General features: G+C 39.5%; 1 protein-coding gene across 1 annotated transcript; it reads left to right on the plus strand.

The window, feature by feature from the left end:
- The first annotated feature begins 478 nt into the window (after positions 1-478).
- LOC133650172 (phosphatidylinositol 3-kinase regulatory subunit gamma-like) lies at positions 479-18422 on the plus strand. The gene is made up of 10 exons (XM_062047103.1): positions 479-797; positions 10915-11026; positions 11097-11195; positions 11276-11456; positions 11537-11653; positions 13021-13163; positions 13261-13437; positions 16525-16599; positions 16685-16855; positions 16933-18422. The coding sequence occupies exons 1-10, from the start codon at positions 743-745 to the stop codon at positions 17192-17194; spliced, it is 1392 nt and encodes a 463-aa protein (XP_061903087.1). The 5' UTR covers positions 479-742; the 3' UTR covers positions 17195-18422.
- Positions 18423-19307: the final 885 nt, after the last annotated feature.

A 19307-nucleotide genomic window follows, 5' to 3' on the forward strand; every position in this document is an offset into this window, starting at 1 on the left:
ACAATACGACACACACACACACACACACACACACTCGGGCGACAAAGAAACATGACGTCATGTCACTGCAACCCGCACACAAAACGCGTCATTAATTCACTCCTCAGGGTTGGAAAACGCATCAATCGCGATGCACCGACGATGTTGTGTGCTTGATGACGATATTTGTGTGCTTCCATTCAAGACATGTTTCAGCTGTTAGCGCAGTGAATGAACCAGTCTGGACTGTACCAAGTCACCAGCAGGGGGGGGGGATCGTCTGCTCCAAAGGGACGCAGATAATCGGTAAATGCACATCGCGATCATACCGTCAAGCTTTCATGCACCACAACAATCGCGACCGTCAACAGAAGTGATGAAAAGGCGTGTTCGGCGTGGTTGCGCGCGCAAAGAACCCCCCCTTTCCTCCCCCCTCCTCCCCCCCGCCGTGCCGCCGCCTTGGTGCGGTCCAAGATGAGGAGAGAAGTGCCCTTTAAAGCCGCTCAGTCCGCCTCGCAGATGAAGCCAAGACGAGCTGGTCGAGTGCGTCACCTCGAGTGTGCGCACGCACTATTGTTGCACTCCGACGTGCTTTGTGCTGCGGGAAGCATCTAGAACACTTCGTCCTGGGTCCGAGTCAGGACGCGCAGGCTGCTGGTCCGCAGCATCTTCAAAAAGCGACACAAAATAAATCTTTTTTTTTTTTTTTTTAAATGTTTTTTGCGACGACGGAGGCAGCTTGGACTACTCTCGTGAAACAGGAATGATTTATCCCCCTGGAGGTTTATTCTACATCGAGATGGACCCGGCGCCGCCAGGTAACCGCAGCCATTGTTCGCGTCCCGGGCTCGAACGCGTCTTGACAGCTCGGTTCTGCGTCACCGTGGAGCTGAGGAGCGCGCACAAAGATCGTCTCCTCGGTGCCAAAAGCCCGGGCCACGCAAGAGCGCAATTGGCTTTGGGCGATTACGTAATACCTGCGCGCAGACCAGGCGCAGTGCTTCGGACTCCGTTCCTTTGTCCCCTGCGCCGATGACGTGCCCAGGCGAGGGGGACGATGCCCGGGTTCCTCTCTGTGGAGGCACGGCCGTGACAAAGCAGGGGGCGGGGGGGGGGGGGGGCGCAAAGGGAAATATGGTGCATTAAAAAGTAGCGCCGCATGAAACATGGCTTTGTTCTCCTCTGCAGCGGCCCTGCTTCATTAGCGCCAGCTCAGGAACTAACGAGGCTGCAGGGAACTAAAACATCCCTAAAAAGTATAGACTGTGTATATTTAGATGCTCTACACAAATAACTAGTAGCTTGCATTCTGCCCTCTACTGGAAGAACGTTCAATTGTTCTGTCTGTCTGTCGGAAAGGCAACAAAGGCACATTAAAACTGTTTGTGGGGGAACAATTTAAGGAATCGGACAAGCGGTAGGAAATGGATGGATGGATAATTTGCCGCAGCACAGTGGTTGGGAATCGTTGGGCCAGACGACTCACCTCGTGACCCGACAGCTCCCACGTCGAGAACTTGTTTTCATTTAGTCCATGTCGGGTTGTGACGTTGATTCAACATTGAATTGTAGTCATTTCCCAGCCAATATTCTACAACACAAATACAACGTACTTTCTGACATTTAATCAATGTCAGGTTGTGACGTTGATTTAACATTGAAATGTGGTCATTTCCCAACCAATATTCTACAACACAAACACAACGTTGAAACAACATACTTTTTGACAACGTTTATTCAATGGTGGGTTGGAACGTTGATTTAACAGTAAAATTTGGTCATTTCCCAACCAATATTCTACAACACAAATACAACGATGAAACAACATGCTTTTTGACAATGTTGATTTAACATTGAATTTTGGTCATTTCCCAAACAATATTCTATAACACAATACAACGTTGAAACAACATACTTTTTGACAACGTTGATTTAACATTGAAATTTGGTAATTTCCCAACCAATATTCTACAACACAAATACAACGTTGAAACAACATGCTTTTTGACAACGTTGATTTAACATTGAAATTTGGTCATTTCCCAAACAATATTCTATAACACAATACAACGTTGAAACAACATACTTTTTGACGACGTAGATTTAACATTGAATTTTGATCATTCCCCAACCAATATTCTACAACACAAATACAACGTTGACACAACATACTTTTTGACGACGTAGATTTAACATTGAATTTTTGTCATTTCCCAACCAATATTCTACAACACAAATACAACGTTGAAACAACATGCTTTTTGACAACGTTGATTTAACATTTAAATTTGGACATTTCCCAACCAATATTCTACAACACAAATACAACGTTGAAACAACATGCTTTTTGACAACGTTGATTTAACATTGAATTTTGGTCATTTCCCAAACAATATTCTACAACACAAATACAACGTTGAAACAACATGCTTTTTGACAACGTTGATTTAACATTGAAATTTGGTCATTTCCCAACCAATATTCTACAACACAAATACAACGTTGAAACAACATGCTTTTTGACAACGTTGATTTAACATTGAATTTTGGTCATTTCCCAAACAATATTGTATAACACAATACAACGTTGAAACAACATACTTTTTGACTACGTTGATTTAACATTGAATTTTGATCATTCCCCAACCAATATTCTACAACACAAATACAACGTTGACACAACATACTTTTTGACGACGTAGATTTAACATTGAATTTTTGTCATTTCCCAACCAATATTCTACAACACAAATACAACGTTGGAACAACATGCTTTTTGGCAACGTTTATTCAATGTCGTGTTATGACGTTGATTTAACATTGAAATTTGGTCATTTACCAACCAATATTCTACAACACAAGTACAACGTTGAAACAACATACTTTTTGACTACCGGTATGTTGATTTAACATTGAATTTTGATCATTTCCCAACCAATACTCACAACACAAATACAACGTTGAACCAACATACTTTTTGACAACATTTAATCAATGTCAGGTTGTGACGTTGATTTAACATAGAAATTTGGTCATTTCCCAACCAATATTCTACAACACAAATACAACGTTGTAACAACATGCTTTTTGACGACGTTGATTTAACATTGAATCTTGATCATTTCCCAACTAATATTCTATAACAAACAAATACAACGTTGAAACAACATGCTATTTGACGACATTGATTTGACATTGAAATTTGGTCATTTCCCAACCAATATTCTACAACACAAATACAACGTTGAAACAACATACTTTTTGACGACGTAGATTTAACATTGAATTTTGGTCATTTCTATACCAATATTCTACAACACAAATAAAACGTTGAAACAACATACTTTTTGACGACGTAGATTTAACATTGAATTTTTGTCATTTCCCAACCAATATTCTACAACACAAATACAACGTTGGAACAACATGCTTTTTGGCAACGTTTATTCAATGTCGTGTTATGACGTTGATTTAACATTGAAATTTGGTCATTTACCAACCAATATTCTACAACACAAGTACAACGTTGAAACAACATACTTTTTGACTATGTTGATTTAACATTGAATTTTGATCATTTCCCAACCAATACTCACAACACAAATACAACGTTGAACCAACATACTTTTTGACAACATTTAATCAATGTCAGGTTGTGACGTTGATTTAACATAGAAATTTGGTCATTTCCCAACCAATATTCTACAACACAAATACAACGTTGTAACAACATGCTTTTTGACGACGTTGATTTAACATTGAATCTTGATCATTTCCCAACTAATATTCTATAACAAACAAATACAACGTTGAAACAACATGCTATTTGACGACATTGATTTGACGTTGAAATTTGGTCATTTCCCAACCAATATTCTACAACACAAATACAACGTTGAAACAACATACTTTTTGACGACGTAGATTTAACATTGAATTTTGGTCATTTCTATACCAATATTCTACAACACAAATAAAACGTTGAAACAACATACTTTTTGATGACGTTAATTCAATGTCAGGTAATGACGTTGATTTAACATTGAAATTTGGTCATTTCCCAACCAATATTCTACAACACAAATACAACGTTGAAACAACATACTTTTTGACTACGTTGATTTAACATTGAATCTTGATCATTTCCCAACCAATATTCTATAACAAACAAATACAACGTTGAAACAACATGCTATTTGACTACAATGATTTAACATTGAAATTTGGTCATTTCCCAACCAATATTCTACAACACAAATACAACGTTGAAACAACATGCTTTTTGACGGCATTTAATCAATGTCAGGTACTGACGTTGATTTGACCATTGAATTTTGGTCATTTCCCCACCAATATTCTATAAGACAAATACAACGTTGAAACAACATACTTTTTGACTACGTTGATTTAACGTTGAATTTTGATCATTCCCCAACCAATATTCTATAACACAAATACAACGTTAAAACAACATGCTATTTGACTACAGTGATTTAACATTGAAATTTGGTCATTTCTCGACCAATATTCTACAACACAAATACAACGTTGAAACAACATACTTTTTGACAACGTTGATTATACATAAAATGTTGGTCATTTTTCAACAAATATTCTATAACACAAACACAACGTTGGAACAACATGCTTTTTGACGACGTTGATTTTACATTGAATTTTGGTCGTTTCCCAAACAATATTCTACAACACAAATACAACGTTGAAACAACATACTTTTTGATGACGTTAATTCAATGTCAGGTTATGACATTGATTTAACATTGAAATTCTGTCATTTCCCAACCAATATTCTACAACACAAATACAATGTTGACACAACATACTTTTTGAGGACGTTGATTTAACATTGAAATTTGGTCATTTCCCCACCAATATTCTACAACACAAATACAACGTTGAAACAACATACTTTTTGACGACGTAGATTTAACATTGAATTTTGGTCATTTTCCAACCACTATTCTACAACACAAATACAACGTTGAAACAACATGCTTTTTGAAAACTTTTAATCAATGTCAGGTTATGACGTTGATTTAACATTGAAATTTGGTCATTTCCCAGCTAATATTCTACAACACAAATACAACGTTGAAACAACATGCTTTTTGACTACGTTGATTTAACATTGAATCTTGATCATTTCCCAACCAATATTCTATAACAAACAAATACAACGTTGAAACAACATACTTTTTGACTCATTGATTTAACATTGAATTTTGGTCATTTCCCAAACAATATTCTACAACACAATACAACGTTGAAACAACATACTTTTTGACAACGTTGATTTTACATTGAATTTTGATCATTTCCCAAACAATATTCTATAACACAATACAACGTTGAAACAACATACTTTTTGATGACGTTAATTTAATGTCATGTTATGACATTGATTTAACATTGAAATTTGGTCATTTCCCAACCTATATTCTACAAGACAAATACAACGTTGAAACAACATGCTTTTTGACAATATTTAATCAATGTCAGGTTATGACGTTGATTTAACATTGAATTTTGGTAATTTCCCCACCAATATTCTACAACACAAATACAACGTTGAAACAACATACTTTTTGACTACATTGATTTAACATTGAATCTTGATCATTTCCCAACCAATATTCTACAACACAAATACAACGTTGACACAACATACTTTTTGACGACGTAGACGTAACATTGAATTTTGGTCATTTCCATACCAATATTCTACAACACAAATAAAACGTTGAAACAGCATACTTTTTGATGACGTTAATTCAATGTCAGGTTATGACGTTGATTTAACATTGAAATTTGGTCATTTCCCAACCAATATTCTACAACACAAACACAACGTTGGATCAACATACTTTTTGACAACGTTTATTCAATGGTAGGTTGGAACGTTGATTTAACATTGAAATTTAGTAATTTCAACAACCAATATTCTACAACACAAATACAACGTTGAAACAACATGCTTTTTGACGACGTTGATTTAACATTGAAATTTGGTAATTTCCCAACCAATATTCTACAACAGAAATACAACGTTGACACAACATACTTTTTGACGACGTAGATTTAACATTGAAATTTGGTCATTTCCCAACCAATATTCTACAACACAAATACAACGTTGAAACAACATACTTTTTGACTACGTCGATTTTACATTGAATTTTGGTCATTTCCCAACCAATATTCTACTACACAAATACAACGTTGGAACAACATTCTGTTTGACAACATTTAATCAATGTCAGGTTATGACGGTGATTTAACATTGAAATTTGGTCATTTCCCAACCAATATTCTACAACACAAACACAACGTTGGAACAACATACTTTTTGACAACGTTTATTCAATGGTGGGTTGGAACGTTGATTTAACATTGAAATTTGGTCATTTCTCAACCAATATTCTACAACACAAACACAACGTTGGAACAGCATACTTTTTGACAACATTTAATCAATGTCAGGTTATGACGGTAAGTTAACATTGAAATTTGGTCATTTCCCAACCAATATTTTACAACACAAACACAACGTTGGAACATCATACTTTTTGACAACGTTTATTCAATGGTGGGTTGGAACGTTGATTTAACATTGAAATTTGGTCATTTCTCAACCAATATTCTACAACACAAATACAACGTTGAAACAACATACTTTTTGACGACGTTGATTTAACATTGAAATTTGGTCATTTCTCAACCAATATTCTACAACACAAATACAACGTTGAAACAACATACTTTTTGACTACGTTGATTTTACATTGAATTTTGGTCATTTCCCAACCAATATTCTACAACAGAAATACAACGTTGACACAACATGCTTTTTGACGACGTTGATTTAACATTGAAATTTGGTCATTTCCCAACCAATATTCTACAACACAAATACAACGTTGAAACAACATACTTTTTGACTACGTTGATTTTACATTTAATTTTGGTCATTTCCCAACCAATATTCTACAACACAAATACAACGTTGGAACAACATTCTGTTTGACAACATTTAATCAATGTCAGGTTATGACGGTGATTTAACATTGAAATTTGGTCATTTCCCAACCAATATTCTACAACACAAACACAACGTTGGAACAACATACTTTTTGACAACGTTTATTCAATGGTGGGTTGGAACGTTGATTTAACATTGAAATTTGGTCATTTCCCAACCAATATTCTACAACACAAACACAACGTTGGAACAACATACTTTTTGACGACGTTGATTTAACATTGAAATTTGGTCATTTCCCAACCAATATTCTACAACACAAATACAACGTTGACACAACATACTTTTTGACGACGTAGATTTAACATTGAATTTTGGTCATTTCCATACCAATATTCTACAACACAAATACAACGTTAAAACAGCATACTTTTTGATGACGTTAATTCAATGTCAGGTTATGACGTTGATTTAACATTGAAATTTGGTCATTTCCCAACCAATATTCTACAACACAAACACAACGTTGGAACAGCATACTTTTTGACAACATTTAATCAATGTCAGGTTATGACAGTGATTTAACATTGAAATTTGGTCATTTCCCAACCAATATTCTACAACACAAACACAACGTTGGAACAACATACTTTTTGACAACGTTTATTCAATGGTGGGTTGGAACGTTGATTTAACATTGAAATTTGGTCATTTCCCAACCAATATTCTACAACACAAACACAACGTTGGAACAGCATACTTTTTGACAACATTTAATCAATGACAGGTTATGACGGTGAGTTAACATTGAAATTTGGTCATTTCCCAACCAATATTTTACAACACAAACACAACGTTGGAACAACATACTTGTTGACAACGTTTATTCAATGGTGGGTTGGAACGTTGATTTAACATTGAAATTTGGTCATTTCTCTACCAATATTCTACAACACAAATACAACGTTGAAACAACATACTTTTTGACGACGTTGATTTAACATTGAAATTTGGTCATTTCTCAACCAATAGAAATACAACGTTGACACAACATATTTTTTGACTACGTAGATTTAACATTGAATTTTGGTCATTTCCCAACCAATATTCTACAACACAAATACAACGTTGAAACAACATACTTTTTGACTACGTTGATTTTACATTGAATTTTGGTCATTTCCCAACCAATATTCTACAACAGAAATACAACGTTGACACAACATGCTTTTTGACGACGTTGATTTAACATTGAAATTTGGTCATTTCCCAACCAATATTCTACAACAGAAATACAACGTTGACATTGATTTAACATTGAAATTTGGTCATTTCCCAACCAATATTCTACAACACAAATACAACGTTGGAACAACATTCTGTTTGACAACATTTAATCAATGTCAGGTTATGACGGTGATTTAACATTGAAATTTGGTCATTTCCCAACCAATATTCTACAACACAAACACAACGTTGGAACAACATACTTTTTGACAACGTTTATTCAATATCAGGTTGTGACGTTGATTTAACATTGAAATTCTGTCATTTCCCAACCAATATTCTACAACACAAATACAACGTTGACACAACATACTTTTTGACGACGTAGATTTAACATATAATTTTGGTCAATTCCCAACCAATATTCTACAACACAAATACAACATTGAAACAACATTCTTCTTGACAACATTTAATCAATGTCAGGTTGTGACGTTGATTTAACATTGAAATTTGGTCATCCCCCAACAACCACCAACACGGATCCAACGTGAGCCATCAACGTTGCCTCCATTTCCAAGCTATTTTGCAAGGTGGTTTCCAAGTCAGTTTTCAAGGACGTGCACGTATAATCCAAGTTACGGAGTTACCACATCTTCAAACTAAAGCCTGGCGAATGGAAGTAACTAACGTAGAACTCTTGAGTGTGTAAATGAAAGTCATGTTTGGTGGAGAAGGTCCTACTGGCAACGCAGCAGAACCAGGCGACATCATGATTGATGCACTTCTTAGTCCGTGCTTAATGACTTGGCTCCGGTCGGGTTCCGTGCTGCCGGTCGGCGGCTTTTGGAAGTCCACTGGAACTTTCTTGGCAGCCCACCGGAGGGAGGGAAGGTGTGCGGATTTAATTTTGCTGGGCCCAGCAGAAGCGGCAGCTTTTAGGTTTTGGGGCTGCCAAAATGTGCTGGTGCTGCACCTGACTTTTGTTTATTTTAAGGTCAGGAAAAGAGGAGAGCGGAAGGTGGGTGAAAGCCACATTTTCTCCTCTCAGAGGCAGCGCTTGTCGTCTCCCCAACTGCCTCATGAAAGGCACTTTTGTCCGGCAGTGAAATATATCGCCCTTCACCTTCTCTTGATGCGGTCTGCCCTCCTTTTTTATCCTCAGGAAAACGCTTAGACGTTTAGCCAAGTCAGATTTTCTTCCCCCGAAGGTTTGTGGAAAACCTACGAAGATCTGCACGAGTGCATTAATTACATAACGGCGGGTCACGCAGTTCAAAGTGTCATTTAAGCCATTTCAGCTTTTCCGTTGAAGTCTGTGCTGAAAGTCTTACGCCTTAAGAAAGTCAATGACTTCACCATAAAAGTGGTTGACATTGTTATCACCATGAACCTACCTAGGTTCCATTCTAGAGGCTAACCTTTCCTGTGATAAAATGGCAACCAAAGTCATCAAAAAGGTTAACCAACGAACGAGATTTCTCTACAGAATTTGCTCTCTGGTCAACAAAAGCACCTTGAGGATTCTGGCGGGAACTCTCGTTCAACCCTTTTTCCATTACGCATGCACCTCCTGGTACCCTAGCACCTCCAAAACCCTCAAATCTAAACTCCAAACATCTCAGAACAAGCTAGTCAGGTTACTTCTAGACCTCCACCCCAGATCCCACCTCACTCCTACCCACTTCTCCAAAGTGGGCTGGCTCAGGGTGGAGGACAGAGTTAAACAACTTGCACTGAGCCTGGTCTATAAAATCCGCTACACCTCCCTGATACCGAAGTACACGTCAAACTACTTCCTTAACGTAAATGACCGCCATAACCACAACACCAGGGGGAGCTCCACTAACCACGTTAAACCCAGATTCTGATCTAACAAAGGTCTTAACTCATTCTCTTTCTATGCCACATCAATGTGGAATGCGCTCCCAACAGGTATAAAAGAAAGGGCATCTCTATCCTCCTTCAAAACCGCAATAAAAGTTCACCTCCAGGCAGCTACAACCCTAAACTAACACCCTCCCCGGATTGCTAATAATCAAATGTAAACAATCAAATGCAGATACTTTTTCTTATGCCTTCTGATCTCTCTCTCTCTCTTTGTCTGTCTCTCTCTCTCTCTATGTCCACTACTTGATGTCCATATCCTACCCCCCCCCCCCTCCACACCCCTGATTGTAAATAATGTAAATAATTCAATGTGATTATCTTGTGTGATGACTGTATTATGATGATAGTATATATCTGTATCATGAATCAATTTAAGTGGACCCCGACTTAAACAAGTTGCAAAACTTATTCGGGTGTTACCATTTAGTGGTCAATTGTACGGAATATGTACTTCACTGTGCAACCTACTAATAAAAGTCTCAATCAATCAATCAATCAATCGAGCCTTTCACTGTTTTCAACAAAAAGGGCGAATCAAAGATACTCATTTCCAACTGCCGGTCCTGACTCTCACTCTTTCTGGAGACTTTAAGACTCGTGCAACAACTCCAGTTGGGTGTCAGTCATGTGACATCTTTTGGAAACATGCCTGGGCTTGTCCCTGACAGGCAGTGACAGACTGGTGTGGGCGGGCGGGTGCGGGACATTCATGTTTACGCTCCCTGAGACATGTAGATCAATATTTCAAGACTGATAGCGCTCTTTCTAAGAACTAGTCCAACTAATCCTGGGTTTTCTTCTGTTTTTGTCCTGGGCAGCTCTCCCCCCTAGGTCAACAAAGCCAGCCTCTTCTGCCATGAACAATAACTGCCTTCCCCCGCCGACGTACTCCCTACAGGACGCGGAATGGTACTGGGGAGACATAACCAGGTAAACGTCTGCCAACGTGCCGTTTGAAACGCCTCGCCGTGTTTAATCTGCTAACTGATTTTTGCCTCAGGGATGAGGTGAACGAGAAGCTCCGCGACACGTCTGACGGCTCCTTCCTGGTGCGCGACGCGTCCACAAAGTTGCAGGGAGACTTCACGCTGACATTGCGGTATGAAAAGACGAAGCAAGGGTGTCAGTTACGCATTTTTATTTCTTAACTAATCCATCGGATGCATTGTGGGTTTTCAGGAAAGACGGCCACAATAAGCTGATCAAGATTTACCACCGAGACGGCAAGTACGGCTTCTCGGACCCGCTCACGTTCGCCTCGGTGGTGGAGCTCATTTGGCACTACCAGCACCATCCCTTGGTGGAGTACAACGCCACACTGGACCTGATGCTTACACATCCCTTGTCCCGCTTCCAGCAGGTTAGGGCGCAACGCTACGATGTCTTTGCATTAGCGTTTAGTGGAAATGTTAGTCTATATATTGACCATATTTCTTTCAGGTGAAGGAGAACAGCGTCGATGTTGCGGGAAGGAAGCTTAAAGAGGTCCACTGTCAGTATCAAGAGAAATCAAAGGAGTTTGATCGTCTTTATGAGTCCTTCACCAAGACCTCACAGGTAAAAATATGAATACAAACTCAAAGGACATCTAACCTTAAAGGCCTACTGAAATCCACTACTAGCGACCACGCAGTCTGATAGTCTATATATCAATGGTGAAATCTTAACATTGCAACACATGCCAATATGGCCGGGTTAACTTATAAAGGGACATTTTAAATTTAGAAAACGTCTATGTATGATGACGTATACGCGTGACGTCACTAGTTAAACGGAAGTATTCGGACACCATTGAATCCAATACAAAAAGCTTTGTTTTCATTGCATAATTCCACAGTATTCTGGACATCTGTGTTGGTGAATCTTTTGCAATTTGTTTAATGAACAATGGAGACTGCAAAGAAGAAAGCTGTAGGGGGGATCGGTGTATTAGCGGCTGGCTGCAGCAACACAACCAGGAGGACTTTGACTTGGATAGCAGACGCGCCATCCGCCGCTAGCCGCCGACCACATAGATGATCGGGTGAAGTCCTTCGTCGCTCCGTCGATCGCTGGAACGCAGGTGAGCACGGGTGTTGATGAGCAGATGAGGGCTGGCGTAGGTGGATAGCTAATGTTTTTAGCATAGCTCTGACGAGGTCCTGTGGCTAAGTTAGCTTCAATGGCGTCGTTAGCAACAGCATTGTTAAGCTTCGCCAGGCTGGAAAGCATTAACCGTGTAGTTACATGTCCATGGTTTAATAGTATTGTTGATCTTCTGTCTATCCTTCCAGTCGGGGGTTTATTTATTTTGTTTCTATCTGCATTTAAGCCCGATGCTATCACGTTAGCTCCGTAGCTAAAGTGCTTCGCCGATGTATTGTCGCGGAGATAAAAGTCACTGTGAATGTCCATTTCGCGTTCTCGACTCTCATTTTCAAGAGGATATAGTATCCGAGGTGGTTTAAAATACAAATCCGTGATTCACAATAAAAAAAGGAGTAAGTGTGGAATCCCATGAGCCAGCTTGTACCTAAGTTACGGTCAGAGCGAAAAAAGATACGTCCTGCACTGCACTCTAGTCCTTCACTCTCATGTTCCTCATCCACGAATCTTTCACCCTGGCTCAAATTAATGGGGTAATCGTCGCTTTCTCGGTCCGAATCGCTCTCGCTGCTGGTGTAAACAATGGGGAAATGTGAGGAGCCTTTCAACCTGTGACGTCACGCTACTTCCGGTACAGGCGACCAAAAGTTGCGAACTTTATCGTCGAAGTTCTCTACTAAATCCTTTCAGCAAAAATATGGCAACATCGCGAAATGATCAAGTATGACACATAGGATGGATCTGCTATCCCCGTTTAAATAAGAACATTTCATTTCAGTAGGCCTTTAACGCAGTCGAGTCGGCCTGAATCTGAATTGTTGTATTCTGCGTGGTGTCAGGAAATTCAGATGAAGCAAACGGCGATCGAGGCGTTCAACGAGACGATGATGATCTTTGAGGAGCAGTGTCGTGAACAGGAGCGCTACGGGGAGGAATTTGAGAGGAACAATCAATCTGACGGAGACGACAAAGATCTGGAGAGGTACCGGCATCACTCGGAAGTTCTGCACACCGCATTTCTTCTCTTATCGGCCGCAGTCCTGAGATGTTACTCAGACAATGACTTGTTTCCTTTTTAGCTTTTTGATCAATTACGAGAAGCTGAAGTGCCGACTCTGCGAGATCTACGACAGCAAGATCCATCTGGAGGAAGACTTGAGAAGCCAGGTGGAGGACTACCGAGAGACAGACCGAAAGATAAACAGTTTGCGGCCAGATCTCATCCAGCTGCGCAACATCAGAGACCAGTACCTCAAGTGAGTAGAGCAGGGGTGGGCAATTCATTTTTACCGGGGGCCGCATGAGCAACCCGAGCACTGCTGGAGGGCCACATCGACAATATTTCAATTAAATTTTGCTCAATATTATTTTTGATGTATACTGTAAGATAAATAATAATAATAATAATAATAATACTTTCATTTAACCTAACTTAACTTTATACCAAAAGCACTGCTTTGGAAATCATTTGTACACCTTTCAGAGATCACATTTAGTTGCCCTTAAACATCCTCATGTTGCACAATGAGATGTAAGCATAGGATGAAGTGTGCATTCCTGTAACTTTCTCTAGTAACAGCATTCCATGACTAATATCAATAAATCAACATGAATAATAAATGACAGTAAAATAAGCACACGTATGACTGAGGAGTCATAGTGTAACTTTGTGTGGTGTTTGAGTTGTCCGACTTTTTGTGCGGCCATAAACGCACCAGTGGCTTAGTGGTGTGCGTGTTGGTGACAGATGACAAGTTGGTTTTGGCCTGGTTTGTACGGCAGAAAATGACTAGTTTTTCGAGATAGAAGTGTTTTACTCATGTTTTTGGTGTGGTTATGGCCGAATATAAACAGTTTTCAGTGTTTCCCATAAACTGCCAAGATACCTGTGGCGGTGGGGGCGTGGCTATGGGCGCGGTCATCATGACATCATCGAGTAATTTGCATAATTTACTACAATGATATGATTTTCTCTAAAAAGGCTAAAAAAATGTATACTTACTAATTAATAATAACAGTTATGTTTTAAACGTCCATCCATCCATCCATTTTACAATATAATTACACTTTATGTACATATTTATATACAGATTTGAACAATAAGTTATTCACTGAAGTATATTTATTAATTGTGGTTCTTACAAAAAATATATCTTATAAAAACATAAAAGCTAAAATGTCTCTTAAAGCTCTGCCCCTTCAATTAATGCATACTAAATCATTTAACTTTAGCCTACTACTACAACCATATTATTTACCAGCAACATAAAGTGAAACAGAGGCAGAGGTGTCCTGCCACAGTCAGTAACAAATAAACAGAAAACAGTAGTGGTCAAATACAAATAAGGCAACAAGAGAAGTATCCTACACTTCTCTTTTGTAAAGTAAATGTGAACAGCCTATATGGGCATCTACATCAACTATATGATTTGCCTAAGAAGCTGGACAGGACCAAAAAAAAAAAAAAAAAAAATTTAAATCTATTTGTGGCGGCCTTAATTCTTTCGTGACGGGCCGCCACAAATAAATGAATGTGTGGGAAACACTGGTTTTGCTCAATAAAGTGATTGATATAATTCCTGGCCTCGAAGCATCTCGATAGACGTTACAATAATTGAACGGTGTTCAATTGAACGGTGTTGACGAACACCGTTAGGGCCGCTTGTTGTCACTGTCACTCAGAGTTGCATTGCAAAATTACACAGAATAAATATGTTTATTTTGTTTAGAATTCAGATGGGATTTGATTTGGTGCGCGGCATATATTTGCTGTGCGCCGAGGACGCTTGAGGGAACGTTGCTTGGCAGTCCATGTCTTGTTGAAAACACGCCATTGGTCATCAACTTTTCTCTTTTTAGCGTCTCGGGGGTAAACCGTGCATCACTTGTCGCTGTGCACCTTCACTCACAGGTTCATACGCCCATTAATAACACTTTTCAAAATAAAAGCAGCACAGTTGTATTGCGCGCACGACATAGAATCTATGTCAGGGGTCACCAACCTTTTTGAAAGCAAGAGCTACTTCTTGGGTAGTGATTAATGCGAAGGGCAACCAGTTTGATACACACTTAAATCAATTGCCAGAAATAGCCAATTTGCTCAATTTACCTTTAACTATATGTTATTATTAATAATTAATGATATTTACACTTAATTGAACGGTTTAAAAGAGGAGAAAACACGAAAAAAATGACAATTAAATTTTGAAACATAGTTTATCTTCAATTTCGACTCTTTAAAATTCAAAATTCACCCGAAAAAAAGAAGAGAAAAACTAGCTAATTCGAATCTTTTTGAAAAAATAAAAAAAAGAATTTATGGAACATCATTAGTCATTTTTCCTGATTAAGATTCATTTTAAAATTTTGATGACATGTTTTAAATAGGTTAAAATCCAATCTACACTTTGTTAGAATATATAACAAATTGGACCAAGCTATATTTCTAACAAAGACAAATCATTATTTCTTCTAGATTTTCCAGAACAAAAATTTTAAAAGAAATTCAAAAGACTTTCAAATAAGATTTAAATTTGATTCTACAGATTTTCTAGATTTTTTTTTTATAGTTTTATATAAACTATAAAAACTTGAAACAGAATAATTTTTTTGAATTTTAATCATAATAAGTTTGAAGAAATATTTCACAAATATTCTTCGTCGAAAAAACAGAAGCTAAAATGAAGAATTAAATTAAAATGTATTTATTATTCTTTACAATAAAAAAGATACATTTACTTGAACATCGATTTAAATTGTCAGGAAAGAAGAGGAAGGAATTTAAAAGGCAAAAAGGCATATGTGTTTAAAAATCCTAAAATCATTTTTAAGGTTGTATTTTTTCTGTAAAATTGTCTTTCTGAAAGTTATAAGAAGCAAAGTAAAAAAATTAATGAATTTATTTAAACAAGCAAAGACCAAGTCTTTAAAATATGTTCTTGGATTTTCAAATTCTATTTGAGTTTTGTCTCTCTTAGAATTAAAAATGTCGGGCAAAGCGAGACCAGCTTGCTAGTAAATAAATACAATAGATGCAGCTCACTGGTAGGTGCTGCTATTTGAGCTATTTTTAGAACAGGCCAGCGGGCGACTCATCTGGTCCTTACGGGCTACCTGGTGCCCGCGGGCACCGCGTTGGTGACCCCTGACATAGATGTTTTTTCAACTTTATTTTGTAATTTATGATTGGCCTCACGCGGGCCGGACAGGGACCCACAAAGGGCCGGACGTGGCCCGCGGGCCGCAGAATGCTCAGGTCTGGAGTAGAGTGAGGTAGACTGACCAGGCTTTGCACTCTGGAAAGTCTTTCAAGTAACCTGTCATCTTTTTTTTTCCTCTTACAGCTGGCTCAACCACAAAGGCGTACGGCAGAAACGTATATACGACTGGCTCGGCATACTCAGTGACAGCCTCGACGAGTACGTGTTGACTAAAGCCTTCTGAGAAACACACTTTCTTCCCATGATGGCGGAGTTAACCCAAAGTCATGTTTTGCTTTGGCAGTACGTACGTGCTGAAGGGCGACGAGAAGAACTTGCCACATCAGGACGAGACGAGTTGGTTTGTGGGCGAAATGAGCCGGACGCAGGCCGAGGAGATGCTGGACGGGAAAGACACCGGCACGTTCCTCATTCGTGAGAGCAGCAAACAAGGCTCCTACGCCTGCTCCGTTGTGTGAGTAGCACATTTTGAAGGCACGGGGTGGATGTCGGCGTGATGCTCACTGGTGGCTTTGATTTATCCTCCTCCAGAGTCAAGGAAGAAGTGAAGCACTGTATGGTCTACAACACGCCGCACGGCTACGGCTTCGCCGAGCCCTACGACATCCACTGCTCCCTGAAAGACCTGGTCCTGCACTACCGCCTGCACTCCTTGGCGCAACACAACGACGCCCTGGACGTGAGGCTGTCGCATCCGGTACACGCCAAAGCGCCCGCGGTGCCCTCGCAACACGCCGAGGAGCACAAACTCATACAGACTGTCCGGCTTCCACCGGCCGCCCCAGAAATGTAAACCCGGTGAGATTCTACGAAGGACGTGTTTACTGTAGCCTGCGAGAAGGACTGCAAAAATGTTGCACTAAAGTGATTCCATCAGTTTTGGCGAACGCGAGTTCACAGATCCAAGTGGGACCGGAACTTGAATGTCAGCTTCTGTTGTTTTTTTTGTCTCTTTCAAGAGACCGTTAAATGTTTCCGGGAAGACCTTCATATATTGCTGTTTGTTATTTTGGTATAGACATGTCGACGCCCGCTCGATTGCTCCCAGTCGTCTTGGTTTGACCCAAACAATCGGAGCTGACGTTTTTCGCTTCAATCTGAACGAGCTCTGAGAAAGTTACAGATTATATTCGACGGCTGCGACACGAGTGGGGAGAAAATGGTGCTGTACACAGGCTGTTTCTGTCGTCCATGGTTTGGTGGACCAAACCGTTCTTGGGGGGGGGGAAATGCCACTTGTGAATATGTGAAAAATTGTGGTGCACCCTAACAATTTGCAGCATTCATACAGTGGATATTATGTAGCATTAACATCCTGTAGTAAGCCATTATAAAAGCATACTCCTGGTTATACCCGTTGACCAAAGCACTTGGCAAACATCTCGTCGATGCATCAAACTATCTACACCTGCTGATGAAAACATAATCGGAAGTACTGTACGTTATATTCTGTTACTCCCAAGTATAAGCGTTTTGTATTCTATATATATTTTTTCTATAAACACGCCACAAGATGAAAAGCTTGAAGAAAGTGCAATCCGACAGTATTTCTACTGTTGCAAAAGTGTGACGGCGGTGTGAGGTGTTATGAGCGGTTGACGTGCGCCACAAAAATGCACTCGGTGGTGGTGTCGGCGAGATACGGCCGGCGGTGTTCGTGTGAACCGCGCCAGGTCCGGAAGTGTCCGGCCTCCATTACTTGAATTGTGGCATTGCTCCAGCTATGAATGTGTTTCCTGACATGCAGCCCACACAGTTAGAGGCGGGAAGAATCGGGTGTTGAACTTGGGCACATTTTTTTGGGTCTTTTGTTCAAGTTTGATGACAACAGGAACTCTGTACAGAGGAACTAAAATGTATTTCTAAGGTGGCTTCTCGGATTGAGGCCCACGGAGCCTCGTAGTTGAAATAAAAACTCCGTATGAAGACGGAGAGAACGCCTCGGGTAAGGCTAAGCAATGTGAGATTCTGACCTTTTTCTTGCTGAAAGACAATAAACTGATGAGGGTTTTGTCATTTTACGCAACATGTTTCATTGTTTCTTCAACTTCAAGTTCTGTCTGAGCGGAGTCAAATATCTTCCAGTTGGAAGTACAATGAAAAATTTGAAGCGAGATCTACAATACGACGATTTGCAAATCCTTTTCAACTTATATTCAATTAAATAGACTGCAAAGACAAGATACTTAAAGGCCCACTGAAATGAATTTTTTTTATTTAAACGGGAATAGCAGATCCATTCTATGTGTCGTACTTGATCATTTCGCGATATTGCCATATTTTTGCTGAAAGGATTTAGCAGAGAAAATCGACGATAAAGTTCGCAACTTTTGCTCGTTGATTAAAAAAAACCTTGCCCCTACCGGAAGTAGCGTGACGTCACAAGCGGTAGTGCTGCTCACAATTCCCCGTTATGTTTACAATGGAGCGAGAGGTATCAGGAGCGAGAAAGTGACGATTACCCCATTAATTTGCGCGAGGATGAAAGATTCGTGGATGAGGAACGTTAGAGTGACGGACTAGAATGCAGTTCAAGAGATATCTTTTTTCGCTCTGACCGTAACTTAGGTACAAGCTGGCTCATTGGATTCCACACTCTCTCCTTTTTCTATTGTGGATCACGGATTTGTATTTTAAACCACCTCGGATACTATATCCTCTTGAAAATGAGAGTCGAGAAGGCGAAATGGACATTCACAGTGACTTATCTCCACGACAATACATCGACGAAGCTCTTTAGCATGAGCTAACGTGATAGCATCTGTCTCAAATGCAGATAGAAACTAAATAAATAAATACCTGACTGGAAGGATGGACAGAAGTTCAACAATACTACTATCAGGAGACACTGGACATGTAAATACACGGTTAATGTGTATTCAACGCCTGTCGACGCCTAGCAATGC

The sequence above is a fragment of the Entelurus aequoreus genome, linkage group LG05 (assembly GCF_033978785.1).
Source record: "Entelurus aequoreus isolate RoL-2023_Sb linkage group LG05, RoL_Eaeq_v1.1, whole genome shotgun sequence".
Taxonomy (NCBI): domain Eukaryota; kingdom Metazoa; phylum Chordata; class Actinopteri; order Syngnathiformes; family Syngnathidae; genus Entelurus; species Entelurus aequoreus.